Source organism: Anopheles gambiae, chromosome 2 (genome assembly GCF_943734735.2).
Source record: "Anopheles gambiae chromosome 2, idAnoGambNW_F1_1, whole genome shotgun sequence".
Lineage (NCBI taxonomy): Eukaryota > Metazoa > Arthropoda > Insecta > Diptera > Culicidae > Anopheles > Anopheles gambiae.
Genome location: NC_064601.1, coordinates 28,139,117 through 28,163,085, shown reverse-complemented (window position 1 = coordinate 28,163,085; position 23,969 = coordinate 28,139,117). Strand labels below are relative to the sequence as shown.

Below are 23,969 nucleotides of genomic sequence, written 5' to 3'. Positions count from 1 at the left end.
GTATTTTTTTAATCCACTCATGTGATGACATTGAAAGTTATTTATGTAATATACAAGTTCGGAATATGATTACAGCATTACAATATTAGATTATCAACATGCATGCTCATTATGAAATGGTTTCGTGCGTTCGATCTACGATCCAAATCGCATACAATACTGACAACCAACGACAGGTTGGAAACAGTTGCAGTGAGACCTGCTTGCAGAGACAACATGTTCCATTCATTGTGCGTCACGGTTCATACCGACAATCTGTTTGCCCTTTTGTTCCTAACACTGGCGATCGGCGAACTACACACCGCACCGGTTCATGTAATGTACGAACGATTTCAGCAGAACAATGGAACCGATCTGATCGATGCGGCAAACCTACGCATACGAAAGTACAACCGCACGCTGACCGTGTTCGACGGAACGTTCGAGCTGTACCGTGATATGGATGACGACTACGCTGTGAGTAGTATTTCTAGCTGAATATACCTTAGGCTTTGAATGCAGGTTTTTAACAACTGGAACTATTTATTGGCACTTTCAGTTCAGCGTGTCACTTTCGTACAGCACGCTGGGAAACAATCAGTTTATACGATCGCCATTCCGTCTACCGCAGCAGCACGTTTGCACCTTTTTCAACACAACCTACCGAGACTATCGGGAGTTCTACCGTAACGTGACAAACTTACCGGACGTGGGTACATGCCCGATGCCAGCCCAGCAGTACTATATTAGAAATAAGGTTCTGGACTCGAAGCTAATCAATAACTACTTTCAACCAGGGCTGTGGAGGTTTGATCTGTTGATTTTAAAGAAGCAGGCAGAGCATCCGCTCTTGAGTATAGAGGTATTGTTTAAGGTTTCGAAGGAAGATATTTTTTGAAAAAGGCAAATAAATAGATATCAATAACGCTAACTAGAAGTATCAGAGCATCAAATCATAATCAACGAAATCATAACCACATCGGGCATTATTAACGAAATGAATAGGAAGAATGGATAAGATCGCAACAGTAACGTTGATGCATTTTCAAGCATTTGTCGATAAAATGGTTGTAAACTGAATTATCCAAACAACTTTGAGCCAGTAAATATGAGAATAATTTTTAAAACGCTTTTATAAATCGCTATTAGATTCAAGCAACACAAAAGGTTTACATGCTACTCAAACCATTGCGTTTTACCAGACTACAATTGTTGTTCATACATCGTAGTAGACCTTTATCTACTTTGTATTACATGCTGCTTCCTGGACACATTTCATTTCTAACATGGCATTACGAATCAATGACAACATGCCATCTTTATAGGATACTATTAATACCTCTGCACGTTGTGCTCTTCTAACAGTCATTTTCAATCCCATCCTTCAGCTCAGTCCCATGTGTTCGATTCTCCTGATAGTTACATTTGCCGTCGCCCTATTCCTGGCTGCTCCGGGCGATGGTCTAATGCGCGTAGTTCTAGACTTTGATCGCTATGAAATGTTCAATGGGACGGACTTCTTCAACATGGAAAAGTTTCGCGTGCGAAAGTTTAACCGAACGCTATCCGTGATGAACGGTACCGGTGTGCTGCTGGTCGATCTGGATAATCGCTATACGGTAGATGCAGAAGGATGGTTTGCTTTTAGATCGTAGTATACACTAAATGTTGTACTTGTTTTCCCCTTATCTCATGCTTAGTTTGGAGTAGATTTCGCACGCAGTGCACAGGGCAACAACCAGTTCCAGGCGTACCCGATGAAGCTGGCAGCGAAACCGTTCTGTCAGTTTGTCAACCTATACTATCGCGAGTATCAGCACCTGTTTCTGAAGTACACCAACCTACCGTTCGTACCACCGGAAGGGTTGTGTCCATTTCCGAATGGTTCATACTGGGCGAAGGATGCACACATCGACTCGTCCGTTATTCCGCTGGTAGTGCCGGAGGGGCTATGGCGATGTACGATCGATTTGGTCGATACAGAGAACGGTGTGTTGGTTTCTCGTGCCTTCATGTTCGTTCGACTCACCAAGGAGCTGACTTAGAGCACTACAAATTTTCCAAATTGAAATTTCCTAAATTAATTTATCAAAATGAGTTTTATTATGTATATCAATGTTGCCAGTCTAATTTTTGCAAAGCATATTTTGATTACAATTCAAAGCACAAACTGCAAAAAGAAAATCTAGATCACATTAGTGCAAAAGGGTATGAAAAATAAAATTATGAATTTTCTATGCATTTATTGTGTAAATCTAAGATAACTCAAGCTTTGCGAAAAGCTGTTTTTGAAAAACCATAAAAAATTCGATTTTGCGTTAAATTATGTCTTAATATTATTTTGTGGAATTTTTTTTCGCAGATATAATTGTTAGTTAATTTTGTCCGAGGTTTATGATTATATCTAGACCGACATAGTTTATTGTTTATCTATTGAAACACAACAAAATATAAGCTACTGTTCAAGTTGCAGTTATCAACAATTGGAGTTATATACTAAAACAACGAAATTAGCACATTAAAACACCACATTTGGCACTTAGCATTTGGTATCATTCAAACTCAACAACCAAGCTATGAATTACTATAATTAGCTCAGCACATGCGTGATATGATTGTACCAACTTCAGATATACTCACACATTTTGACAAAAAATACATTATTTCAATTTCCCTCTAAATCGACTGTTCTATACAATCAGAAGACATAAATCATGTCAAATATCCTGTTTTCAATCTATAAAAAACTTAATAAAAAGTGTGCAAACAGAACAACTTTTCTAATACATTTAACACGTGCTTTCCTAACACGCAAAACGCCATAACTATAGTAGCGCTGCTAAGCGTCCTGGTATTCTGCTGCTATAGCGTGCAACCATGTAACGGGATGCTGAAGATAATTCTGGACTTTGATCGTTGGGAATTGGCTGGCGGAAAGGATATTGTCAGCATGGAATCGATTCGTGTGAGGAAGTACAACCGTACAGTATCGGTGCTCAATGGAACAGGAACGCTGCTCATTGATCTGGATGATAAGTATGAGGTAGTTGAGACAGCATTCCGATTTCTCGACCCTTTAAGCATTCACTAACAGTTTTCCCTCCGATAGTATGGATTTAGCTTTGCCCGCAGTGCCCTGGGAAACAACCAGTTCAATGCGAACCCGATGAAGATACCGTCACGCCCCATATGCCAGTTTCTCAGTACGTACTACCGCGAGTATCAGCATATGTTTCTGAAGTACACCAATCTTCCGTCCGTACCGGAGGAGGGCCTGTGCCCGTTTCCGAAAGGCACGTACTGGGCGAAGGATGCATACGTTGACTCGTCCGTCGTACCGCAAGCCGTGCCGGAGGGGTTTTGGCGGGTTCGTCCCGAGCTACGGTTGGTGGAGACGGGAGAGGCGGTAGCGACTGGATCGTTCTACTTTAGAATAACCAAGGAGTGGTATTAGGATGTAGTTTTTCTTTGTTTTGGGTCATATAATGTTCATCATTACGATTTTCGAATACAACATTCAAATGCGTAAGTCGTTTAGAAATGGTACTACTTTTTTAACGTTTTTATGTCGTTTTTGCTAATCAATTGCAATCGACTAAGTATACTCTCAACTTTTTACTAAACCATTTTGTGATGTTGATTGATGTTAGGAGATGTTTATCTATTTTTAACTACAAGCTACCGATCACATTGCCTTCCGGGCTCAAAGTGCACCATGGCACGCCACAATAAAATAAAAATCGCTGCTACCTTTCTCGGAATGGGCATTACTTTTCGTGCAGTTTGCATCATGCATTCGATTCTTCTTCTAGCCTGCTTTGCCGTGAGCCTTATCCTTATCGATCCAGGAGAAGGGCTTATACGCGTCATTCTGGACTTCGATCGATGGGAAGTTAACAATGGATCAGCCTTCTTCAACATGGAAAAGTTTCGTGTGCGAAAGTTTAACCGAACGCTGTCCGTGATGAACGGTACCGGTGTGCTGCTGGTCGATCTTGACGATCGCTATTCGGTAACTGCAATGCGGAAATAATCTACTTTACGTAGAAATCACAAATGACGGTTGTCTTACCTTCACCTCTCCCACAGTATGGAGTGCATTTCGCACGGAGCGCTCAAGGCAACAACCAGTTCAATGCGTACCCGATGAAGCTGGCAGCGAAACCGTTCTGTCAGTTTGTCAACATGTACTATCGCGAGTATCAGCACCTGTTTCTGAAGTACACCAACCTACCGTTCGTACCACCGGAAGGGCTGTGTCCATTCCCGAAGGGCACATACTGGGCGAAAGATGCACACTTCGACTCGTCCGTTATTCCGGTGGTAGTGCCGGAGGGGCTTTGGCGAGCCACAACTGATCTGGTTGATACGGTAACTGGTGAGCTGGTTGCCCGTGGTTCAATGTACGTTCGCTTAAGCAAGGAGATGATGTAAATCCATTAAAAAGTCAAGAAATCATGTATTAAGACTAATAAATATGTAAAAAATACTTCTGAAAATTGTTAATTTACCAAATTGCCGACGCGACCTTGTGGATGGATTAACAGGACTTTACGCGCTGGGTTGTCCGGTGCCATGCGGTGGCATAACATGATCGCGGGCTGGTGAGCTTTATACGCTGCCTGGCAGTGTAATCAACGTATCTGAGCATTTTCCTTTCGAAGGTGGCTAAGAAGGTTCAGACAGGGCCTAATTGCTTTCTCAAGCTATAGAATGACCGGTTGGTAGCCAGCATCCTTGCGTGCCACTCAAAAACTAATACTACCTTATCAGTATTGCTATTTATTGTAGTGTTAATGTAAACAATTATCAATTATCTGACTTCAAAATGATAATAAAAGTTTCTTTTTGATTTGGAGTGGTATTTTTTCTATTTTTTTTTTCATACTCAAAATGAACGGTTGGGCTGTATTATTTAACGATCTATTATGCCGCGAGTGCCAGACGAGGGGTTTTGTACGTTTCCGAAAGGCACTTATTGGGCGAAGAAAGTCTACGTTGACTCTTCTGTCGTACCGGATGTCGTGCCGGATGTGTTTTGGAGGATGTGGTTGTCAACACTGACCATACAAAATTGCACTAATACACCTATAAACCTATATTAAATACATAATGCACAGGGTAGATAAGTGGACGTTGTTGGATTCTTCTTTTATGACTCAATTATTATAATTATTTATTACAACGCAAACTTGCTACGGGACAACAGTCTTGCTGGGAATCGTTGCAAATGATTAGCCAGCCTCGAGGCCCCAACATCCTTCCTTCCGGGGGTCATTGTCACTGGTGCTCTGTCCTCTTATATACATACTGCATACTACAGCCTAGCAATCTTCGGGCTCCTGAATCGGCTACAGGTGACCGCCTTGTCCACCTACCGTTAGATCCGCCGCCGCCTAACATCACAACTTCCTACAAAACGAATACAATTTCCATTAGCTCAGAGTTTGTTTTTTTTTAAGTCTTAATTTGGACTTAGAAAATTCACTGACATGTTAATCATATGTTTACGGTTTAATTACTTCTATTAAATCGATGGTGATTTCCGATTATGAGTTTTTTTTTATGGAAAACAATAAATGCATGGTATTGAAATAAAGCATTCTGAACAATTAAACGATATTTTCTGTGATAGCATAAAACATTTAAATTAAATCATCACTTAATGGTTTCTAACCCTAAAAGCCATGGTTGTTTATTTTCCTTGAAATGCTTCCGTTCGCTGAATGTTACAAATGCTACGCGCTTGTTGCACTTTATCATTTAAAAGATTATCTTACTAGAAATTAAAACAAAAATACCATGCATGAACAACATGCACACGAGCAGCCTTCAATTTGGGTAGTGAATATAATGATATAAAATAGATGAAACGTGTTTACATCGCTTCCAAGCGGCCTCAACCATGCGCGGCGCATCACCGATAGCACTGTTCGTGACAGTTACGATTGCATTCTATCTACTCGATCCGAGCGCAGGACTCATGAAGGTGATAGTGGATTTTGACCGGTGGGAACATATCAACGGATCGGACATCTTCAACGTGGAGAAGCTGCGCGTTCGCAAGTTTAACCGAACACTCTCAGTACTGAACGGTACCGGTGCGCTGCTGATAGATTTAAGTGACAAGTACGAGGTATTTTTTGACGAACTCGTATCGTTTTCTTCAAGTTTATGAGCTCTTTAAATTTTACCTTTTTTTCCCAGTACGGAGTCAGCTTTGCTCGGAGTGCCCAAGGTAACAGTCAGTACGATGCGTACCCGATGAAGCTTGCATCACGACCATTTTGTGACTTTGTCAAAACGCACTACCACGACTATCAGCATCTGTTTCTGAATTTTACTAACCTGCCGTTCGTGCCGGACGGTGGCCTGTGCCCATTTCCCAAGGGTGAGTACTGGGTGAAGGATGCATATATTGACTCGTCCGTCATACCGATCGTCGTACCGGAAGGGTTTTGGCGGGCTACGACTGAGTTGCGGATAATTGAAACAGGCGAAATCGTTGCCCGTGGTGCAATGTACGTGAAGATAACAAAGGAGTATGTTTGAACGTATAAGCTTTGTTCTATTTCTGAAGCAAGCGGAGGACCTGTTGTGAAGACCCTTAATAAAGAAACACACTTTAACTCCAACATCATCAATTACAGTCAATCTCCATGACTATCAATCACATCTATTAGAGTTCTAAACATAACGAGATCAAATCCAATATTCAGATCGGGTAACCGGAAACTAGCGATCTCCTTCGGGTGTAAAGTTGCCCGCAAAGAGACTAGAACCGATATGCTTTAAATTCTAAACCGAATTATAACTGAACCCCAACTGGGTTTACGATTACATATAGCAGGGTTGTGGTTTCAGGGATAGAATTTACTGTAAAGTCATTACCAATAGTGTACTACTCAAAAAACCAGAATAAAGATGGTGCTTGACTCTCAAATAAGCTTATTCGAATAAACCATTTCAACAAATGTAACGTCCTTGAGATTTCATTCTAAAACATGACATTCCTTCTTAAATTCATCCATTTTCTTTTCCCATACACACATTCGACGTTTTTTTGTACTACAATCGATTAAATCTTTAATATGGATAATGAATGCGATAATATAATACTAAAATCCCCAAGCATATCCACTGTACTACAATACGTAAATTAACGAATCAAAGATCGGAAAGCATTCCATCCACTACTCCTTCGGCTTGACCGTGTTCAATACCGAAATGCCGGAACACACGCTGTCCCCCTTCATCAGCATCATCTCCATCTTCCATCGGCCCTCGGACATCATCTCACTGTACGGTTCGGTGTCCAGCACGTAGTTCTCCATGACGTAATTGGCCACGGGCAGCGGACACGTGTCGTAATGGGGGAAGTTGCTCACCTTTGCCAGCTCCTCGTAAAAGTACGTCTTGTAGATGGTACGCATCCACTCGCACAGTGGCTTCTGGAGGTCCATCATCACCTCGAACTCGCTGCCATCTGCCAGATCGGCCCGGGCTACCAACGCCTTTACCGTGTAGCTATCATCGAGCTCCTTCAGCTGCTGGACTTGTGCACCCATGTTGAACTTCATCTCCGAGATCTTCTCGTAGCTGTAGTTGTACGTGAAGTACTCTCCCGTGTCCCCGACCCGTTCCAGTTTGTCGATATGAACGTCAAAGTTCTGCGAATGTGAAAAGGGTTAATTGGTACGCTAGTTACGCTTGGTGCAGAGTGAAATTCACTCACTGTCACTTACCATGTTTGCCGCAGCTTCATGTCCCAACGTGATGCAGGCAAGTGATATGTAAGCAAACCTCCAAAAGGCCATCCTCACCTATATCCCAGTTCCGACGCGGATCGGACCTGCTTAGGGAGCAATGCAGTGCAAGCTCGTCTTATGTACCCGCACGGTGAGCCGTATCAAACCGGAAACTACCGTCCGGAAGTTGCATGTTTTTCATACACAAAAACAACCGATGTGGCCGGGTGCGATGTGCGTGTCTGTCCCCAAACCTAAGTGTCTACGACTCACGCAAAGCCAAACGTAAAGAATCGCCAACGTTTGAATGAAATGGAGTCGAGTGTAATCGTGATTGAAAACAATCGGCCGGTGGGCAATGCGTTGACGGGTTAAATCGATCCTTATCTCGCTGGTGGTTCTGGGTGGATCGAAAGAATACACCCCCCGCTTCAAACACGTTTGCTTTCCACAATAGGCTGGAGTGGTTGTACGAGTTGTGTAGCATCAGTCGCATTCGCGGTAACAAACCAACCGGTAGCTCTGCGTCGTCTGTCTCGTCTCGCGCCCAATACATCCTTGTGTAGTTTGTTTTTACTTCATAACGACGCATCGCAAGCGAGAAAGCAGTAATTGTTTGAAAATGAAATGGACTGGGTGTTCGTTCGCTGTGCTGTGCCTGATGTTCCTCTCGAGCACGGTGGTGGATGGTGGCATCATACGGTGGTGGGATCGTTGGTGGAAATTCCATCGAAACTCATTCGTCAGCTCTAGTCTCATCTTTGAGGATTGTGGTAAGTAGAAGCTGGAATACACCAATGATGTACCTTCAACACAACAGTTTTAATTCGGTGACCGTATTTCCTGGATATTCGTATCTGTAAATACAAAATGTCACGTCCAAAGATTGATTGCATGCTGTTTTTGGTACCGCCGTTCCACGCTTGATAAGTGCTCGTAACTCGTTAGCTGCTGCTAGTGCCGGTAACATGAAGTGTTTTTCCAATGATTCTTACAAGGTATTTCTTAGCTGGGAATACCGCGTTACGCTCTTAAGATTCCTCGACATGGAATCAATACTTGTGAGATAATACTCTGATTAATGACAACTATCTGCTATTTATTAGGTGTTGTCCGTTACTATGCACTTCCGATTAATTTTTGAATAGTTTTGTAGTAACTACAATTACAAAACTACAACATCATTATAGTGAGTGATTGATTGCTAAATATGAGCGAATGTTTGATTGCTCTATTGCTTCACGGGATAACTGCAATGTTGGACATCCCTGCCCTGCACACAAAAGCCCGTGATTGATGGTTCATTAATAGAACTGATAACTTGAGTTCTTCGTCTCTGTTGTTCGTATCGCCGACAAGGTACAAAGTACACGGGTCCTAGTCAACATTTGACGTACAACACGTAGTACTGCAATTATTCGGAATATTAAGCATTCTAGAAACAATACCACAAAACACTAAATGAACCGCCGTCTAATTTCTCTTTTCCCCACAGGCACCAAGTACGATGTAATATCAATTAATCTGTCAAGTTGTGCAACGGCGCCCTGTACGATGCATCGTGGCACAAACGTTAAGGTGAAGGCTGAATTCAGCGCCAACGGTAAGTGTGCCTCGTCATGGTGGTGTTGGAACACTGAGATCACAACAAACACTCACACATACATACTTGATGGTACAACAAAGCGTTCAAATCTTGCCCACCGCCACCAATTCTGTCCAATCGATATCATCCGTGTCTGTGCAACCCCATCGGCAATGTCCTTATTACCAAACGTCTCAAGTGGCGCTTTACCGGTGTGCCATAACGAAGCAGAACAATCGATTAATACCATACAGCACCAAATATTGACAGTAGTGTAAATCGGATTGCTTTTTAATAAATTTATTACACTCCCCTTTTCTCTGTCCCCTCGCGTACCGCTAGGCGCCTCTACGGACAGTGTGCTCAAGCATGAAGCGTACTTTATACTGAACAGCGTAAAGACGAAAGCCGTTATCACTCCAACCACCTGTGAGGGCAGCGTGTGTCCGCTCCAGGGTACGCAAGGACTTCTGTTCTCCGCAGATATCTACGTTAATGCGGATCTTCCACCGGTAAGCTTTGGAGTGGCGAACGGAGCTTACCGGCTTTTGTCTCCGGGGAGGAATAAATGGGTTGTTTTGCACCGTGTGTACTCACGCTAACCATTCCGTGTTTATCTCTCTATCCATCTGTCCACAGATTAATGGCAAGCTTCGCTGGGAGTTGAGAAATAAGTGGGGCGATGTGCTGCTTTGCTATCAGCTACCAGTTTGTATCGAGTGAGTGGATTGGTGATCATACCAATCGGCTAGCCAAACCGTAGCCGTTCGTTCTGGAGCTGCATCAATGAGATTAGAAAACGTTTGAGATTGTAATGCTGTTAGGGGTCAATAAAGATGTAGTTTTTCCTTATTTTTTAAATACTGGTTTGCCTAAAGAAAGAAGTATATTACTGTGTGCTGTCCTGAGACCAGATAATAACTCCTTATGTATCGACATCAAGGCAAACGGAACAAACGGATATATTAATTTAAGTTTAAAATAAAAGTTCATAATACAAACAGTAAGCCGGTCTCGTGATACAGTCATCATCTCGTACGACTTAACAACATGCCCGTCATGGGTTCAAGTCCCAAATCGACCGTGCCGCCATACGTAGGACTGACTATCCTGCTATGGGGGGATAATCCACAAGTCACTGAAAGCCAACCCCTCAAGTGGTACAGGCAGGCAATGACGGACAACGGTTGTTGAGCCAAAAGAAGAAGAAGAACAATACAAACAGTATAAAACGTATTAATATTTAACGAGTCTTTTATCATTCCATTCTCCAATATTTTTGTGATGTGTTTCACTTGAATCAGATCTTCATTTTTATTGGTTTTTTGTTTTTTTAGTTTATTTTTCATGCGTACACTACGAATGGTTCGGGGTTTCCCATCTACACCCTTAACATTACCTACTAGCGCTCTCTAGTGGACAGTAGTCCAATCACGCATCGAGTCGATGTACAGTACAGTACACACTAAAGGTAACAGGTACGGTAGGTAGCAATATATCATTCTCAATGTTGTGAACTTGAGCCTATTCGCTTTTCGCTTATTTAATAAGCCGTAATGAAACAATTATTCTACGCCACGATTCTAGTGAAATTCGATTGCAAGATATAGATTAAGTAGAAGTTCAGAAATACTCCCAAAATGTGCACATTCTTAAAAGATGCTTACACTTATTGTACAAATATTACTGTGAAATACTCAATTAAACACCTTTTATTAGAAAACACAAACAAACTGATTATCCCTTATACCAAACCCCCTAAACAATGAGTGCATTGTCCCCACACTATCTTTCATTCCACTTGAAGCAACCAGATGTTCACCGAACAGGACGGTAACTAATCCATGCCTATCGAGATGTAACTAGTCAATCCTCTCGAGCCGTGTAACACATGCTTGTAGGATGAAGCTTGATTGAATAGCTTTCTTCCATTATTTAAGCAAGTGCGCCAGTGTATCTTCTCACCATTCCGTACCATCACATTCTGACGCAAGATGCAGCTCCTAGTGGCAGTGTTGCTTTCCGTCAGCTTTTCCAGCATTGTGTTTGCCGATGTAGTTACTGTACATCAGTGTAAGTCTTAAGCGATAGTGCGATGATTGCAACGCCTCACTGTTATCATTTGATTTACCATTTTTTATTTTACGCAGGTAAGCAAGGACCGCTACCAGTAGCGGTCGATGTGACCGGATGTCGGACAGCACCGTGTGAACTACCCAAGGGACAGGATGCGGCCGTTCTCGTCGACTTTACGGCCGATCGACACCTGACGGCCCTGGTGCCGAAAGTGCACGCTAGCTTTGGTGGAGTGACGGTACCGTTCGAGCTGCCAGACGATCGGAAAGATGGCTGCCAGTGGCTTGTAGGGGGCATGTGCCCAGTGTCACGGGACGAAGATGTTACGTACGAGCTACGTCTACCAGTGCTAGCTGTGTATCCTTCGATGAGTCTCACCGTGGAGCTGCAACTGGTTGATCAAGATAATACAGTTGCTACCTGTTTCCAGCTGGAAGCGAAAGTAGTCTAAGCCGCAGAACACGTTCTTAAGGCCGGGCTACATTGACCGTACTCCTGAGTGTAATTTCGATTTTCACTAGCGCACCTGGCGGCGGCTGGTGGAAGCTTTTTTTGGTCATCAAGGGAATGGTCGTGCCGGATCTCAAATTTAAGTTGTTTTTTCACCGTTTTTTGATGCGAAAACGGATGAAATACTTGCACAACATATTCATCTATCAATTACAAAGCTTTTTCAGTCCAGTTAAGGTAAAAAACATGGAAAAATAACATATTTTCTGGAGCGGCTCCAAATTGTTTGGCAAAATGCTTCGGTCAGCCGCCCCCAGATGCGCTAGTGAAAATCAAAATTACGCGTGCGAGTACGATCAATGTAGCCCGGCCTTTACACTTTTCATTGGAGTGGAATCAAGATAATCGAAAAGAAAACATTTGAATATCAGGATTTGCTTTTATTTCTATTAGTTAGCGGTAACAACACGGGCATCAACAACGAAGCAAGACACTGAGTTTTCGGCCTGGTCCACAATATCGATCTCGATGCTCAGACTAACCAGCGGGTAGATCGGGAGCACTGGGATGGTGAGACGGTAGGTGACGTCCTCGTTGGCGCTCAGCGGGCAGCTGGAGCCCTCGAGCCAGGCACAGGTGTCGGCGAACTCAGCCGGCAGCGGGTAGGGAGCGGTGATACCAAGAGCCGTCGCAGTCGGCACAGTGGTCATGCTGGTAACGGCACGATCTACAGTACAACGGGAGCACGATCAGCACTCTAGTCACGACGGAAAAGGCTTCCCCACAACTTACCGGTGGTGAAATCGATGTAAGCGATCACATCCTGTCCACGCACCAGATCACAGGGCGGAGCAGTGCAGCCCAGGATGTTCACATTGGTGGCCTGCGGGCGTCCGTTGGTACAGGCACGGCCAACGTTACCGTACACTACAGCCGGCACAAGGGCAATCAGGAGAAGTGCTCGGAACATGGTTGCTTGTTGTGAGTGTGTGTGTTGTGCCGGATTTGGAACTTGCTTCAGTGTTGCTACCGCTGTTGAGCTTCCACGTTTGACAAGCTATCCAAATTTTGGGTCCCATTTTATATACGTACCTCAAATCTGCTCACAATAGGCTTACAAGAAGCTGTAAATGGTCACTATGTACCAACGCACTCTAACGTACGTACATCGGCTGATAGGTGTGCTCTGGGGCAAAACGTTTTTTTTTTCCTCACTCTTTTCCCCCCACATTTTATGGAAGTGAATCCCATGATAACTAACTGCTGTAGACGATAAGCTGGCGCGATACCTGGTGAACAGGTGGTCCACTTGAGGTACCAAATTGCAATAATCGGGGTTGGATTTGCCAAATCGACAGCTGCTTGTTCTTCTTCTTTTTCTGCTATGCGCTTACTTGCTCTCATGACGGATGAGCGGATGAATGTGGACTTCTTCTTAGCGCACGACCGTCGTGCGTCCGGGGTTCAAGTGCTTGCTGACGAATCTTGCAGCCAGCAATGGGGCGATCTGGTGATAATGCTAACTTCGTTACGTTACTGATACCATGCGGTTGCCGGGAGATTCTCAGGACGTACAAGTCTGAAGTTCCTAGGCGCGTTTTTGGTCGAATGAACTGGATTTCTTCCAGTGGCCTGCTGTGATAATAAAGAAAGATTATAAGCACCTAGTGAAAACTATGCCTATTTTCACAATGCTGGAATAGTTATCTCTAAACGTCAGCTATTTATTTTGCGCTATTGATAAGAAAATAATATCGCTGATAAGCAGCAGTTATTCGTTCGTATTAGGATTTAGATATGATAAGTACAAATGGCAAAATTGAATCTCAGTTACTAATTCACCCAAACAGCTTTGTTCACCAGCTCCTTACTGAGATGCCCATAAGTGAATAATTCATGGATAGTAAGTGGCACAGCTTAGTGCATTGTAAACTTTCCATAAATAATCCCGTGCTATTTACCGGGTACAGTAATACCAGCATAATGAGCAAACAATTAAATACTGTTTAATTACTATCACAGAAAACGTTCACTATACCTTTATAGCTGTCCTGCAAATTCATGATATAATGCTCACCTTCAATGAACTTTCTTCCAAATTGTAATAACTCAAAGACACATTTATTTTACCAAACCGAAACAAGCAGCATACACCCTCACAAAGATGTGTTAGCATATTGACATTTAGATGGCGCTAGCGTATGTAACGGTTCCATTGCTGGTTCACATAACGGTCGCATTTAGATATGGTAACGAGTCTCATTTCAGGGTTGTTTGATGTTTGAATATTTGATTCCATTGGGTTGGAATTGGGATTCCAACAAAGAATGTAGAAATTTTCAGATAAGTAAGATAATCAACATTGTCATTTTTTATCAAAGGAAATCTACTCTCATTACAGTTTTAGTATTGCCTGCAATGCATGTGCAAAATTAGTTATTCGTTTTTATAGGTCAGATCAATACTAATTGCACTAACATCAACAATTATGAAACCGTTTATTCGAATATAAAGACCATTTTTAAATTCAAAGTTGTTATTAAAGCACAAATGAAGCATTTTAAACCAACTGTTAAGATGTTTATCTACATCGATATCTGGTTCAATCGAATGCATTTGAATATCTATTTCTAATGTTATACAAACTACAACATAAATAACATCGAAGTGGTCACCATCATTCTGAGTAGAACATTATCCATTATACGATACTTTACCTTTGGAACGTACGGTTGAATTGAAGGAGTAGAATAATTTAATGTACACCTTTCACGGCACTACCGGAATGAATTGAACAAACTGATCAACTCGGATAAGTATAGTAAACGAACTTGAATACTAAAATCAAATAAATTAACACCAGTTTTGAATCGTTATAAATATATTCTATAACTTTAAAGTGTAGTTTAACCAATTAAATATCACGATGTTCTCCTCAAGCAACGACCACACGAGCATCGATAGCAAAGCACGTTTGTGTACGCGCCTGCTCATCCAGAATGCTGACTTCAATGACTAGGCTGACCAGCGGGTAGATTGGCAGTACCGGCATGCTCAGTGTGCTGACGATGTCTTCACCCTGGCTGATCGGGCAAGCCGAACCGTCCAGCCAGTTGCAAGCGTTGGCACGGTCCGGGGGCAGCTCGTAGGGTGCAGTGATGCCTAGAGCGGTAGCTACCACACGATGCTGCAGCGTTTGAGCGGCAAATGCTGTGAAAATTTTGGAACCAAATAAAGAAATTATAGACTGGCTTTCACGACAAAGACAACACCATCCCGCTTTACTTACGTGCTTCCCACTCAAGACGCATGGCAACATCGCTACCACGAATCAACTCGCAGGGCATCTGTGCACATCCGGTGATCTCCACGCTGGCCGGTTGCGGGCGTTGGTTGGTACAGGCACGAGTCTGCAGTGCCTCCGTAAGGCTACCGCTGGCAACGAGGGCCACTAGCAGAACGGCGTAACGATACATCATTCAGGCGATGAGCTGTTGACTGTTGTCTTGCTTTGCGCTGCTCTTGGTGCTGTCTTCACATACGAGACTCGAACGGTCTGCACGCTGGTGTCCCTGTACTTGACTGTCCGAGGATCGGGTACGCATGTTTTTATACCACGGTACATCTGTCGATGGTGCAAATCACCTTGATGCGGCGACTAATCTTATCCGAACCGGAGTGCAGGTGTTCGGGACACCTGCAAGAAGTTGTGGCCCAGTTATCGTGCAACGATGATCTCCCTGTGCTACTGTCGCAAAGGTTCCGCGGGGTTCCTTACGTTTTCTAATTATATGAACACCTGAGCAATGAGCTAATCAATTGTATAGTACGATAAGCTTCACAGCGTCGGCATTCACGTTTTTCCAATTCAATTTACCTTTAGCACTTGTGAGTCAACGTAACTCGCTTCTTTACGCTGTAACGGTGCGTAACAGCAGCATATCCTTATCAGGAAAAGGGTAGCGTCGATAAAGCAAGCCATGAAGCGTGCCTGCGAGCTGCCATAGAATTCATTGACGAAATCATTTGATTTTTGTGGGTTGGTTTTCTCTCATTTTGCAGGAGCGTGAACCGTATTCAGCAAAGTCCATCGGGTTGCGTATTCTATAATTAAAGGCGCAAGTAAAATTTAGCCTGGGTTTGATGGTTTTAGACGGAAGCTTCGTGTAGCTGGCTTTTTAGTACTCATTTTAGTACATCAGGGATTCAGGGGTAAGGCAATACCTTCCATCAGGCGTTATTGTGAGTTAAGCTTTGAAACAAAACAAAAAAGGCAAACAGTCCCGAAATTTACATATGAAACCATAACAACAATTTACCTATTATATTATGCTGTTTTTATAATTTAATTTAAATTATTTTCAGAATCATTGTTTGTTTTGAATTGCATCATATTTTGGGATGAGGGCTTGACGTCACATTGTTAATTTTGCTGTTGATGAGTGTGCGCTGTTTCTGCGGGGGGTCTTATCCGATATTTATCTCTGGTATGTTTATGACGCAGACATATGTATTTTTTATATTCCCAAATATTGCAAGTAATCCATGTTCGGACAAAAATAATTTTAATGACCTGATGTATGATGCGATATAACATCTGCTTTATTACCCTTGTGTAACCTTTGTAACGCCTTCCACCCGCATTACAGCAGCGTCACGGTGGCGGCAAAACAAACGGCCACCTGTCCACCATCGCCCGTTATTTCGAACTCCATCGTAACAGTGACGCCCGTGAGCGGAGCCTCGACCGGTGCCGTACCGGTCAGCGTTACGGATTGCCCGGCCGTCAGCGGACAGGAAGTGTTAATGTTGTTGCAGCCATTGCGAAGATGCTCCGGTACCTCGTAGGGCAGGAACAGACCCAACAGCGATGCACGCACATCCACCGTCAGTGTGTTGGTTGGGAAGGTTGGTGCGAAGCGCACGCTAAAGTTAAAGTCCGATTGGTTCGGGACCTGGCAGGGCAGGCTAGTGCATCCCGGCACGGTCACTTCCTGGGGCGTGGGCCGATTATTGGAGCCTAGACGGATGATAGGAAGGTTTTGTCTTCATTTTTGGTGGCAAACGGACGCATACAATCACTCCCATCCACGCGCAGCTACTTACATTGAATAATTTCCAACCCCTGAGCAACTGCTGCGAACAACAGCACCACTGCTACGACTTGTTTGAACATCTTGCAATCCTTGCTATGGACCGTGCTGTAACTACTACCGCCTTTCACAGTCTACTGAGCGTGCTTGAAGTGAAGGTGAAGGTGATAAACCATTTGCCCGGGTTTTAAAGCACGCTAATCAGATAAGATAAGTCGATGGTATAATCGCGTCAAACACGAGGCAAGGTGCAAAACAGAAATTGAGGGGTGAGTTTTTTTTCCAACCCAATCCAATCAGTCAATTTTATTACATTTGTATTTCTATTACACACATTAGACGGCCACAATCTGTGCAGACGAGCGGAAACAGAACAGTGGCTGGTCGTTGTCGTCGGTAAGCTGCAGCTGCAGGTCGACGGTAATGCCCGCGAACGGTGCCGCCGCCGGTGTGCTCAGGTGATAGTTGATGAACTCACCCGCCGTCACCGGGCAGCTGCCAGCTTCGAAGAAGTTGCATGCATTCGTCTGATCGGCCGGCAGATCGTACGGTACACGGAAATCGCCCAAAAAGATGTCCAGCGTCGCCCGGACCGTCTGGGAGGCACGGGGCGAAACGAAGTCACAGTCCATATCGACCATACCGCCGATCGGGATGACGCAGGGTTCTACCGTGCAGCCTACAACGCGCACATCCTGCGGGATGGGTGCATTGTTGGCACCTGCCAGAGAAGTAATGCATAGGAACAAGTGTTAAAGTACAGGCTTATGTTTTTGCTACACTAGCGGAACAGGAGCATCAACGAGCAAATACTTACAAGGCCTCACCGCAAGACCGAACGCCAGGGCCGGAAGGCAGGCAACTACGAACAGAATGTTTCTCATCGTGAAATACTGGCGGGTCTTTGGTTACTGGTTAATGATACACGGTACTGCTTCGTTCGGCGCTAGGTGCCGGATATTTAAGAGTAAAATAGCCAATTACCAACTGATACATTTGTATCTTATCACGCCGTGCCGTTACACTTTATCGCCTGCTGGTTATCCTCGGGCCGATGAACGTCAGCCAATCGTTGTGGATTAAAGATGGAGATTAAACAGATTAGCAGCCGTTCCGTTTGGCGGCACCGCAATGCTCACTTCCTCGCGTTCGGGACTGGCATGATTCAACCGTTTGCGTGCTGCGATAAACCTTTCCCATGACCAATCATTTTGGAACGTAATATGACAAGTAATGGGAGAATTGTTTACTATGAAGAATATAGGTGCGAGGAACTCACGATAGTTGTAGAGTTTCACGAAATATCCGAGATTTTCGTTAAAAAAATTCGCTGGAAATGACACGTAAGTCACAAAGGTTGGAGCGAGAAGCTATATTAAGACCTGCAAGACTACAAAAAACTATAAATCAGATACTTTTACTTGGAAACAGCTATTTTTATTCCTCACTCAACAAGTGCCAAATCCCATAGTTTAGCCCGAAACAATTCTAGCCGATGATCGGAAGCAAAGCAGGGCCTGTCCATTATCGTCTGCAAGCTGCAGCTGCAGATCAACGGTGATGCCCGCGAACGGTGCTGCCGCTGGTGTGCTCAGATGGTAGTTGACAAACTCACCGGGCGTCAACGGGCAGTTGCCATCCTTCAAAAAGTTGCACGCATTCTGCTGCTCCACCGGCAGATCGTACGGCACCCGAAACGTTCCAAGAAAGATGTCCAGGGTGGCGCGCATACCGTTAGTGGCCCGGGGTGCCACAAAGTCTAGATCCATGTCCACCAGCCCACCGATCTGCACCGTGCACGGTTCGGCGGTACAGCCAACGACGCGTACTTCCTGCGGAACGGGAGCATTGTTGGCACCTGCAATGGTGGGCAGCAGTGGGGAAGGTTTGTGATGATGCTTTCGAATGCTAGTACTTTCTGCACTCACATGGTCTCACAGCAATGCCGTAAATTAACGACGGAAGATAGACGGCAATCAGCACCGCTTTAAGCATTTTGTTGTACTCTGTAGTTTAACTTTCCAAACACTATCCAATAGCTTGCCTCACGCTCAACTGTCCCGAAAACTAGTCGAAAACATGTATTTATTTTCACCGATGCACTCTGCCTCGTGACGTTACAACACAAACTCGGTTGCTGTAGGTTATAGTTACTTATCTTATCGAGGACCGACACACGGCAACAGCACCACACGGATTGGTTTTCGGTGAAACCTACCAATGATTTGGACGATTGGATTGATCATCCCATACAATCGAATTCTTTCCTTACCTTGTAGCTTCCTTAGCGCTACCTTTGTGAGGGACAATGATGGAGGCTTAAGATAAGCGCCAGAAAAGTACAATCTTTACCATTTTATTGAATTATGGTTGCATTATGTTTTTGTTTGTTGACCTGGTTGGTATGTCCTTCTACAAAATCATTTGACAGGGTTTGATTATCAAGCTCGCAAACGCGCGTTATTCGTGCCCAGGTGTTTGTGACTTCGTGATGCAACAATGTTTGCTACCTTGAGCTGCCTGCGATAGGGAAGCTGTTGCATATCCGTTTTTAAGCGATGTCGTTTGAATTTTTAACAAGACTTATTTTACTATTAACACGATTAATCGCCCAAATTATGGATTACCCGATGTCCGATGCCGATTGATTACCCAAAATGTCCCGGAATCGCAATGCGCAGCGTGTGAATTTCTTAAGACTAATGCAGCAATGCATTATTATATTATATCATTTCTTGTAGTGTTATTAATTGAGCTTACCATCTTACGTATCTTATCAACGGCATCAAGATACGATTTAAACAACGTACGATCGAAGAACGAAACACGTCCACGGCGACAACATACCTATAATAAACAATCGTGCGTAACTGATACTGTTGGGTGGTTTGTTTCCAGAACGTTTCTACTGCGAAACTATCCGCCACGAAATAAACAATGTCGACGCATTTCTGTATGTTTGGCATGGGTTTTTTTTGTGTGTGTGCGTAACATAACTGTTGTGTAATCGGACACGATAATGGTAATTACCACCAACTGCTCCGACGGGGACACAGGGGTATAACGTTTACCCATCAGATTTAGCGTGTAATTGATACGGTAAAATATTTGCTCAACTAAACCCACCGGTTGCTGGCAGGTATCAAAACGCTGCAGTATGTCGGACAGATTCCTTGCAACACACCTTGGTGCGCAATGTGGTAGAGGAAAACCGCGCGGGAAAATTCTTTAGCCGTTGGTTAAGGGATTGTGTGCTATCCAGCAGCGAAACACCGGCTGGTGATATGCTAATGGACACGCTTTCATGCTGCAGCACGCAGCGTCAGGAACAACGTCTCTGGAGGAACTTTATACTTCACTGTGGTGAGTGGGGGAGCTTCTGAGTTGTGGTAAGACTTTTTCCATTAAAACATCAAGCGATGAACATGCATTAATAATGAGACATTTCTGAAAAATCGCTCTTTTTTTGTATTTGCCGTTCTGAGGATGGATTGATGTTTGTTTGTAAATCGCACGCAGCTTCATTTTGATAACAATTTGCTATTTAACAAAGAGTAAAACTTAAACAAAGATTCTAGAGCAGGACGTATTCTAATCATGCCTACTCTCTTGTATTTACTATCTATGAGCCATTTACAATAACAAATTTAATGTTTTTTCTTACACTTTTCCAATACTTAAAACATACGCATCAGACTAGGGCATAGATTCGCCTTTTATGCTTCGAAGTGTGAAGTTCTGTCTGTTTAAATATGAATTTAAACACAAGATGATCTTCTCCTTAAGCAGACAATTAAATTCAATCTATTTATTTATAAACATTACATCTTCCTACCAGCGACACATTACCATCAAGCAGTTAAACACAATCACTTATGCAATCACAATCTTTACACGTTTACGCCATAAAAAACACAAGTGCAGAGTAACAACAACAACCCTCGAACGCTGCGGTGGAAGAGCAGTGAAACCACCCCTTTCCTAAAAGCGCCCATTCGTTTGCTACGGTTTATGAATATGCATTGGGCCTCTCCAACGGTGGGCAGAATCTAGCTTCTGGAGTTTCCCTCCTCTCGACCGTATGGCTCATCGCGATACAGCTAATTTTCAATATTTATGCAAAACTGAACAAGGACGAACGAAATTAGCAGCACCCTCTTTCTTCTCACACAGCCCAGGGTAAGTGCAATTGGCCAAAAATTCATCCTTTCTACCGGCCCACCAGTAAGTGTGGCCTAGTCTGTTGCCTTTTCGATGATCCCTTTACCCAGCCCGTGCGTAGCGGTAGATCGTTCCGGTAGAAGCGAAAATAAAATCATCGAGGTAACAACACTTTGGCAGCAAACGGGTAGCGAAATAAAACAAGCAAAACAAACAAACGCACCAACAGCGCATACTTACGCCTCTATCTCAAGGTCCCTTTTTCTTGCATTTTTTTTTTCTTCTTCTCAGCACACACTCTTAGGCATTTGTGAACAACCAGAAACAAAACGCAGTAATCTTCTCAGTCCACTGCTGGGCAGCGGTAAGCTTTCGGTATATTTATTTCGGTCATCACACACTCCCAACACACACACACACACACCTACACAGGCGCGCCCTGCTCAGGCGCACGTACACGACAGCCCCGGCTCGTGTTGTTGGGCTGCAGGACTCGCCCAAGCGAAATAACGGGCAAAACGATCGTCTTGGCGCTGGTTCCTGCTATCCGCCGAAAAACCCCCCTTAACGACTATATGTACACGGTTCCGGCACGGCTCCAACGGCTCTGTCTTTCTTAAAACTAAACTGCTGCAGGGTTTTTTGGCCACTTATCCGAATGTCAACATTAAGATGTGCGAGCTTAGAAGCGAGGGAGGGGGAGGAGTGAAGGAAGGAGTTTGGTATTTTTGTTTTTTAAATAAACGCTTAACTATACAACATTGCCACCGGCCGGAAAGCAGCCCGCCCTCAAAAGGCTGGCGCACAGTCACAGCAAAAGTTGACGGCCCGCTCCTCCCACACCCACAGCTCGCGCAGCTCGCCCGGCAGCCCGTCGACGCCGATGCGCCGCAACCGGTCGCTCTGCACGCACTCGCCCGTCCGCCGCCGCAGGATCTTCACCGTGAACGAGCGCGGCTGGCAGGAGTAGTGGCCGTACCAGCACTTCTGCCGCGTACACTCGACCGTGCGCAGGAAGCGCGGAAAGTACTCCGGCCCGAGGTCGATCCACCGGATCTTTGCCTCACACTCCCAGGGCCGGGGCGAACCGCCGGTACTGGGCGATCGCGTGCGTCCCTTGCCGCCGAACGATCGGACCGGGCGGGCTGCTGCCGGATTGCTACCATCGTCCGCCTCTGCTGCCGTTGTGTCCGCTGCCGGTTCCGCCATCGTCTCCAGGATGTCGTTGAACAGATCGCGCCGGGTTCGGACTCGTGCATCCCCGTCGCCGTGCGGGATCGACTCGGAGACGTGGCTCACCTCCCAGGCCGGCTTGTTGCTCAGCTCGAGCGAGTACGTATCGTCGACGTAGAACGGGGGGAACGGTTCCGCGTCTCGCTTGCCGGCCGGGTTCGCGTGGTCACCGCTGTCCGCTACCGGTGGCTCCTCGATGCTCATGTAGCGTGGATTGAACGCCGGTCCTAGTATTTCGGTCAGCACCGGCGGTGGCAGCTGCCCGCAAGCGTTCTCGCTCTGCTTCGAAAGGAAGCTGTAACCGTCGTCGTTGTCGTTCGATCCTCGCTTCAGCGCACGACCGTCGCACTGTAGCAGGATCAGTGTCAGCAGCAGCAACATTGCGGCCACCAGTGCCCTCCGCAACATGGTGTGGTTGGACTGTGTTCGGGGACAGTAAATACAAACAAGATGCGATGTGGCAACGACCAGTCCCTAGCGGAGGCTAATCATAACACACAGAAGCGCGCGCACACACTATCATACACACAAACAGGCAGACACTGTGGACACTGCTGGAAGCCAAGGGACAGACGAAGCTGTCAAACTGGTCACACCGAACTCAACACCACTCTTCCCGAAACTGGTCCCTTGATTCACTTGATCGTTTGTCGATTTACACTGTCTCTCTCTCTCTCTCGTATATCTCTTCTTTCCGCCTACTGTGTTACTAATCTAGCTTAGTAAGCAACTCGTACGACTTTCCTGGGCATAACGTACCACAACAACTGCACCACACACACACACGCACAGTGTGAAAGTCTTTCTTCTTTTGCTCGTCCGCTCGTCCTTACGGTCTTCCGTGATTGTGATCTTGTTGGTGCCAAATTCGTTGGCAGACTGATGGCACGCTGTCGTCGTGAACAAGGGGTAATGATAGTGTGTGGACAGTTTTATAGCAACCTCGCAGCTGCTCTCGCTTACACCTGCGGGCAGGGATGCGCGCCTTCGCTGTCTCGCTCGCACACGGCAGCAGAACGAACCCTTCGCTACCTACCTGCCAACGATCGTCGACTGCCGTGTGCCAACATGGGCAGCGCGTGTGTGAGGCAGTGACCACACTGCCTGCCGATGGTTACGTTTTTCGACAACTCGTCTGCCTGCGTTCCGTGCAGGCAGGTCTACCTGTCCCATTGCCCCCTCTCACCCCGTCTGGTGGCCGTCTTGTTATGGCCCCTGCACCCTGCCCGGGTAGCTTTCGCGAAAAGGGTGGGCGGTGTTTGTTTACTTTGCAAACGACTTTGACGTTTCGCTTTGAACTCGTGCCAGACCCCGTACAGCGAAGTAGGCTTCAGGTAGCTCGTAGGCGACAGGCCTACGTGGACCGGTGGCGATGTATTGCTGCCAGTGGTGATCAAACAACTGGTAGCGTCGTAGACTAATTTTTCGCCAATTTGTTTTTGTGGTACAGTGTACCCTTGGTGGTGGGGATTCCAGCACCATCACCAGTACCAGCACGCAAAAGCAGAAGTACCACCAAGCGCGGAAACAATGACGAAGACATTAACTTTGTGGTAGTCAAAAGCGTGCGCCAGGCTTAAATCGGGGACAGCTCCCGGGGAAAGGAATACGCCTTCCTATTTTCATCTCGCCGAATCGCGACAT

At 45.0% G+C, this 23,969-nt stretch overlaps 14 protein-coding genes across 14 annotated transcripts; 7 read left to right on the top strand and 7 right to left on the bottom strand.

Moving 5' to 3' along the window:
- The first annotated feature begins 102 nt into the window (after positions 1–102).
- Positions 103–1,304, top strand: LOC11176035 (uncharacterized). The gene is made up of 2 exons (XM_003436217.2): positions 103–456; positions 539–1,304. Exons 1-2 carry the CDS (start codon positions 103–105, stop codon positions 875–877), a joined length of 693 nt encoding a protein of 230 aa, XP_003436265.2. The 3' UTR covers positions 878–1,304.
- A 72-nt stretch (positions 1,305–1,376) lies between these two features.
- On the top strand, positions 1,377–2,732 carry LOC11175817 (uncharacterized). Its single transcript, XM_003436216.2, has 2 exons — positions 1,377–1,598; positions 1,680–2,732. Exons 1-2 carry the CDS (start codon positions 1,377–1,379, stop codon positions 2,022–2,024), a joined length of 567 nt encoding a protein of 188 aa, XP_003436264.1. The 3' UTR covers positions 2,025–2,732.
- A 48-nt stretch (positions 2,733–2,780) lies between these two features.
- LOC4577445 (uncharacterized) lies at positions 2,781–3,433 on the top strand. The gene is made up of 2 exons (XM_001237419.2): positions 2,781–3,022; positions 3,089–3,433. Exons 1-2 carry the CDS (start codon positions 2,867–2,869, stop codon positions 3,431–3,433), a joined length of 501 nt encoding a protein of 166 aa, XP_001237420.1. The 5' UTR covers positions 2,781–2,866.
- Positions 3,434–3,622: 189 nt separating this feature from the next.
- On the top strand, positions 3,623–4,788 carry LOC4577444 (uncharacterized). Its single transcript, XM_001237420.2, has 2 exons — positions 3,623–3,991; positions 4,069–4,788. The coding sequence occupies exons 1-2, from the start codon at positions 3,623–3,625 to the stop codon at positions 4,411–4,413; spliced, it is 714 nt and encodes a 237-aa protein (XP_001237421.2). The 3' UTR covers positions 4,414–4,788.
- A 1,096-nt stretch (positions 4,789–5,884) lies between these two features.
- On the top strand, positions 5,885–6,590 carry LOC4577448 (uncharacterized). Its single transcript, XM_001237421.2, has 2 exons — positions 5,885–6,115; positions 6,187–6,590. The coding sequence occupies exons 1-2, from the start codon at positions 5,885–5,887 to the stop codon at positions 6,529–6,531; spliced, it is 576 nt and encodes a 191-aa protein (XP_001237422.1). The 3' UTR covers positions 6,532–6,590.
- A 447-nt stretch (positions 6,591–7,037) lies between these two features.
- LOC4577447 (uncharacterized) lies at positions 7,038–8,094 on the bottom strand. Its single transcript, XM_001237422.4, has 2 exons — positions 7,725–8,094; positions 7,038–7,649 (listed from the first exon to the last, which is right to left on the bottom strand). Exons 1-2 carry the CDS (start codon positions 7,794–7,796, stop codon positions 7,173–7,175), a joined length of 549 nt encoding a protein of 182 aa, XP_001237423.3. The 5' UTR covers positions 7,797–8,094; the 3' UTR covers positions 7,038–7,172.
- A 117-nt stretch (positions 8,095–8,211) lies between these two features.
- LOC1273112 (NPC intracellular cholesterol transporter 2) lies at positions 8,212–10,173 on the top strand. Its single transcript, XM_312062.4, has 4 exons — positions 8,212–8,500; positions 9,223–9,330; positions 9,655–9,824; positions 9,952–10,173. The coding sequence occupies exons 1-4, from the start codon at positions 8,350–8,352 to the stop codon at positions 10,033–10,035; spliced, it is 513 nt and encodes a 170-aa protein (XP_312062.2). The 5' UTR covers positions 8,212–8,349; the 3' UTR covers positions 10,036–10,173.
- Positions 10,174–11,229: 1,056 nt separating this feature from the next.
- LOC1273113 (NPC intracellular cholesterol transporter 2) lies at positions 11,230–12,271 on the top strand. Its single transcript, XM_312063.5, has 2 exons — positions 11,230–11,385; positions 11,463–12,271. Exons 1-2 carry the CDS (start codon positions 11,307–11,309, stop codon positions 11,837–11,839), a joined length of 456 nt encoding a protein of 151 aa, XP_312063.2. The 5' UTR covers positions 11,230–11,306; the 3' UTR covers positions 11,840–12,271.
- On the bottom strand, positions 12,258–13,135 carry LOC5667648 (NPC intracellular cholesterol transporter 2). The gene is made up of 2 exons (XM_001688308.3): positions 12,631–13,135; positions 12,258–12,565 (listed from the first exon to the last, which is right to left on the bottom strand). The coding sequence occupies exons 1-2, from the start codon at positions 12,806–12,808 to the stop codon at positions 12,288–12,290; spliced, it is 456 nt and encodes a 151-aa protein (XP_001688360.2). The 5' UTR covers positions 12,809–13,135; the 3' UTR covers positions 12,258–12,287.
- A 1,566-nt stretch (positions 13,136–14,701) lies between these two features.
- LOC1273114 (uncharacterized) lies at positions 14,702–15,435 on the bottom strand. Its single transcript, XM_312064.6, has 2 exons — positions 15,128–15,435; positions 14,702–15,048 (listed from the first exon to the last, which is right to left on the bottom strand). The coding sequence occupies exons 1-2, from the start codon at positions 15,315–15,317 to the stop codon at positions 14,774–14,776; spliced, it is 465 nt and encodes a 154-aa protein (XP_312064.5). The 5' UTR covers positions 15,318–15,435; the 3' UTR covers positions 14,702–14,773.
- A 982-nt stretch (positions 15,436–16,417) lies between these two features.
- Positions 16,418–17,104, bottom strand: LOC1273115 (uncharacterized). The gene is made up of 2 exons (XM_312067.6): positions 16,945–17,104; positions 16,418–16,858 (listed from the first exon to the last, which is right to left on the bottom strand). The coding sequence occupies exons 1-2, from the start codon at positions 17,012–17,014 to the stop codon at positions 16,482–16,484; spliced, it is 447 nt and encodes a 148-aa protein (XP_312067.4). The 5' UTR covers positions 17,015–17,104; the 3' UTR covers positions 16,418–16,481.
- Positions 17,105–17,193: 89 nt separating this feature from the next.
- On the bottom strand, positions 17,194–17,906 carry LOC1273116 (NPC intracellular cholesterol transporter 2). The gene is made up of 2 exons (XM_312068.6): positions 17,749–17,906; positions 17,194–17,652 (listed from the first exon to the last, which is right to left on the bottom strand). The coding sequence occupies exons 1-2, from the start codon at positions 17,813–17,815 to the stop codon at positions 17,267–17,269; spliced, it is 453 nt and encodes a 150-aa protein (XP_312068.4). The 5' UTR covers positions 17,816–17,906; the 3' UTR covers positions 17,194–17,266.
- Positions 17,907–18,346: 440 nt separating this feature from the next.
- LOC11175856 (NPC intracellular cholesterol transporter 2) lies at positions 18,347–19,502 on the bottom strand. The gene is made up of 2 exons (XM_003436215.2): positions 18,860–19,502; positions 18,347–18,789 (listed from the first exon to the last, which is right to left on the bottom strand). The coding sequence occupies exons 1-2, from the start codon at positions 18,924–18,926 to the stop codon at positions 18,404–18,406; spliced, it is 453 nt and encodes a 150-aa protein (XP_003436263.1). The 5' UTR covers positions 18,927–19,502; the 3' UTR covers positions 18,347–18,403.
- A 1,930-nt stretch (positions 19,503–21,432) lies between these two features.
- On the bottom strand, positions 21,433–23,650 carry LOC3290689 (protein trunk). The gene has a single exon (XM_563293.5). The coding sequence runs from the start codon at positions 22,731–22,733 to the stop codon at positions 21,882–21,884; it is 852 nt and encodes a 283-aa protein (XP_563293.4). The 5' UTR covers positions 22,734–23,650; the 3' UTR covers positions 21,433–21,881.
- Between the last annotated feature and the right edge of the window lie 319 nt (positions 23,651–23,969).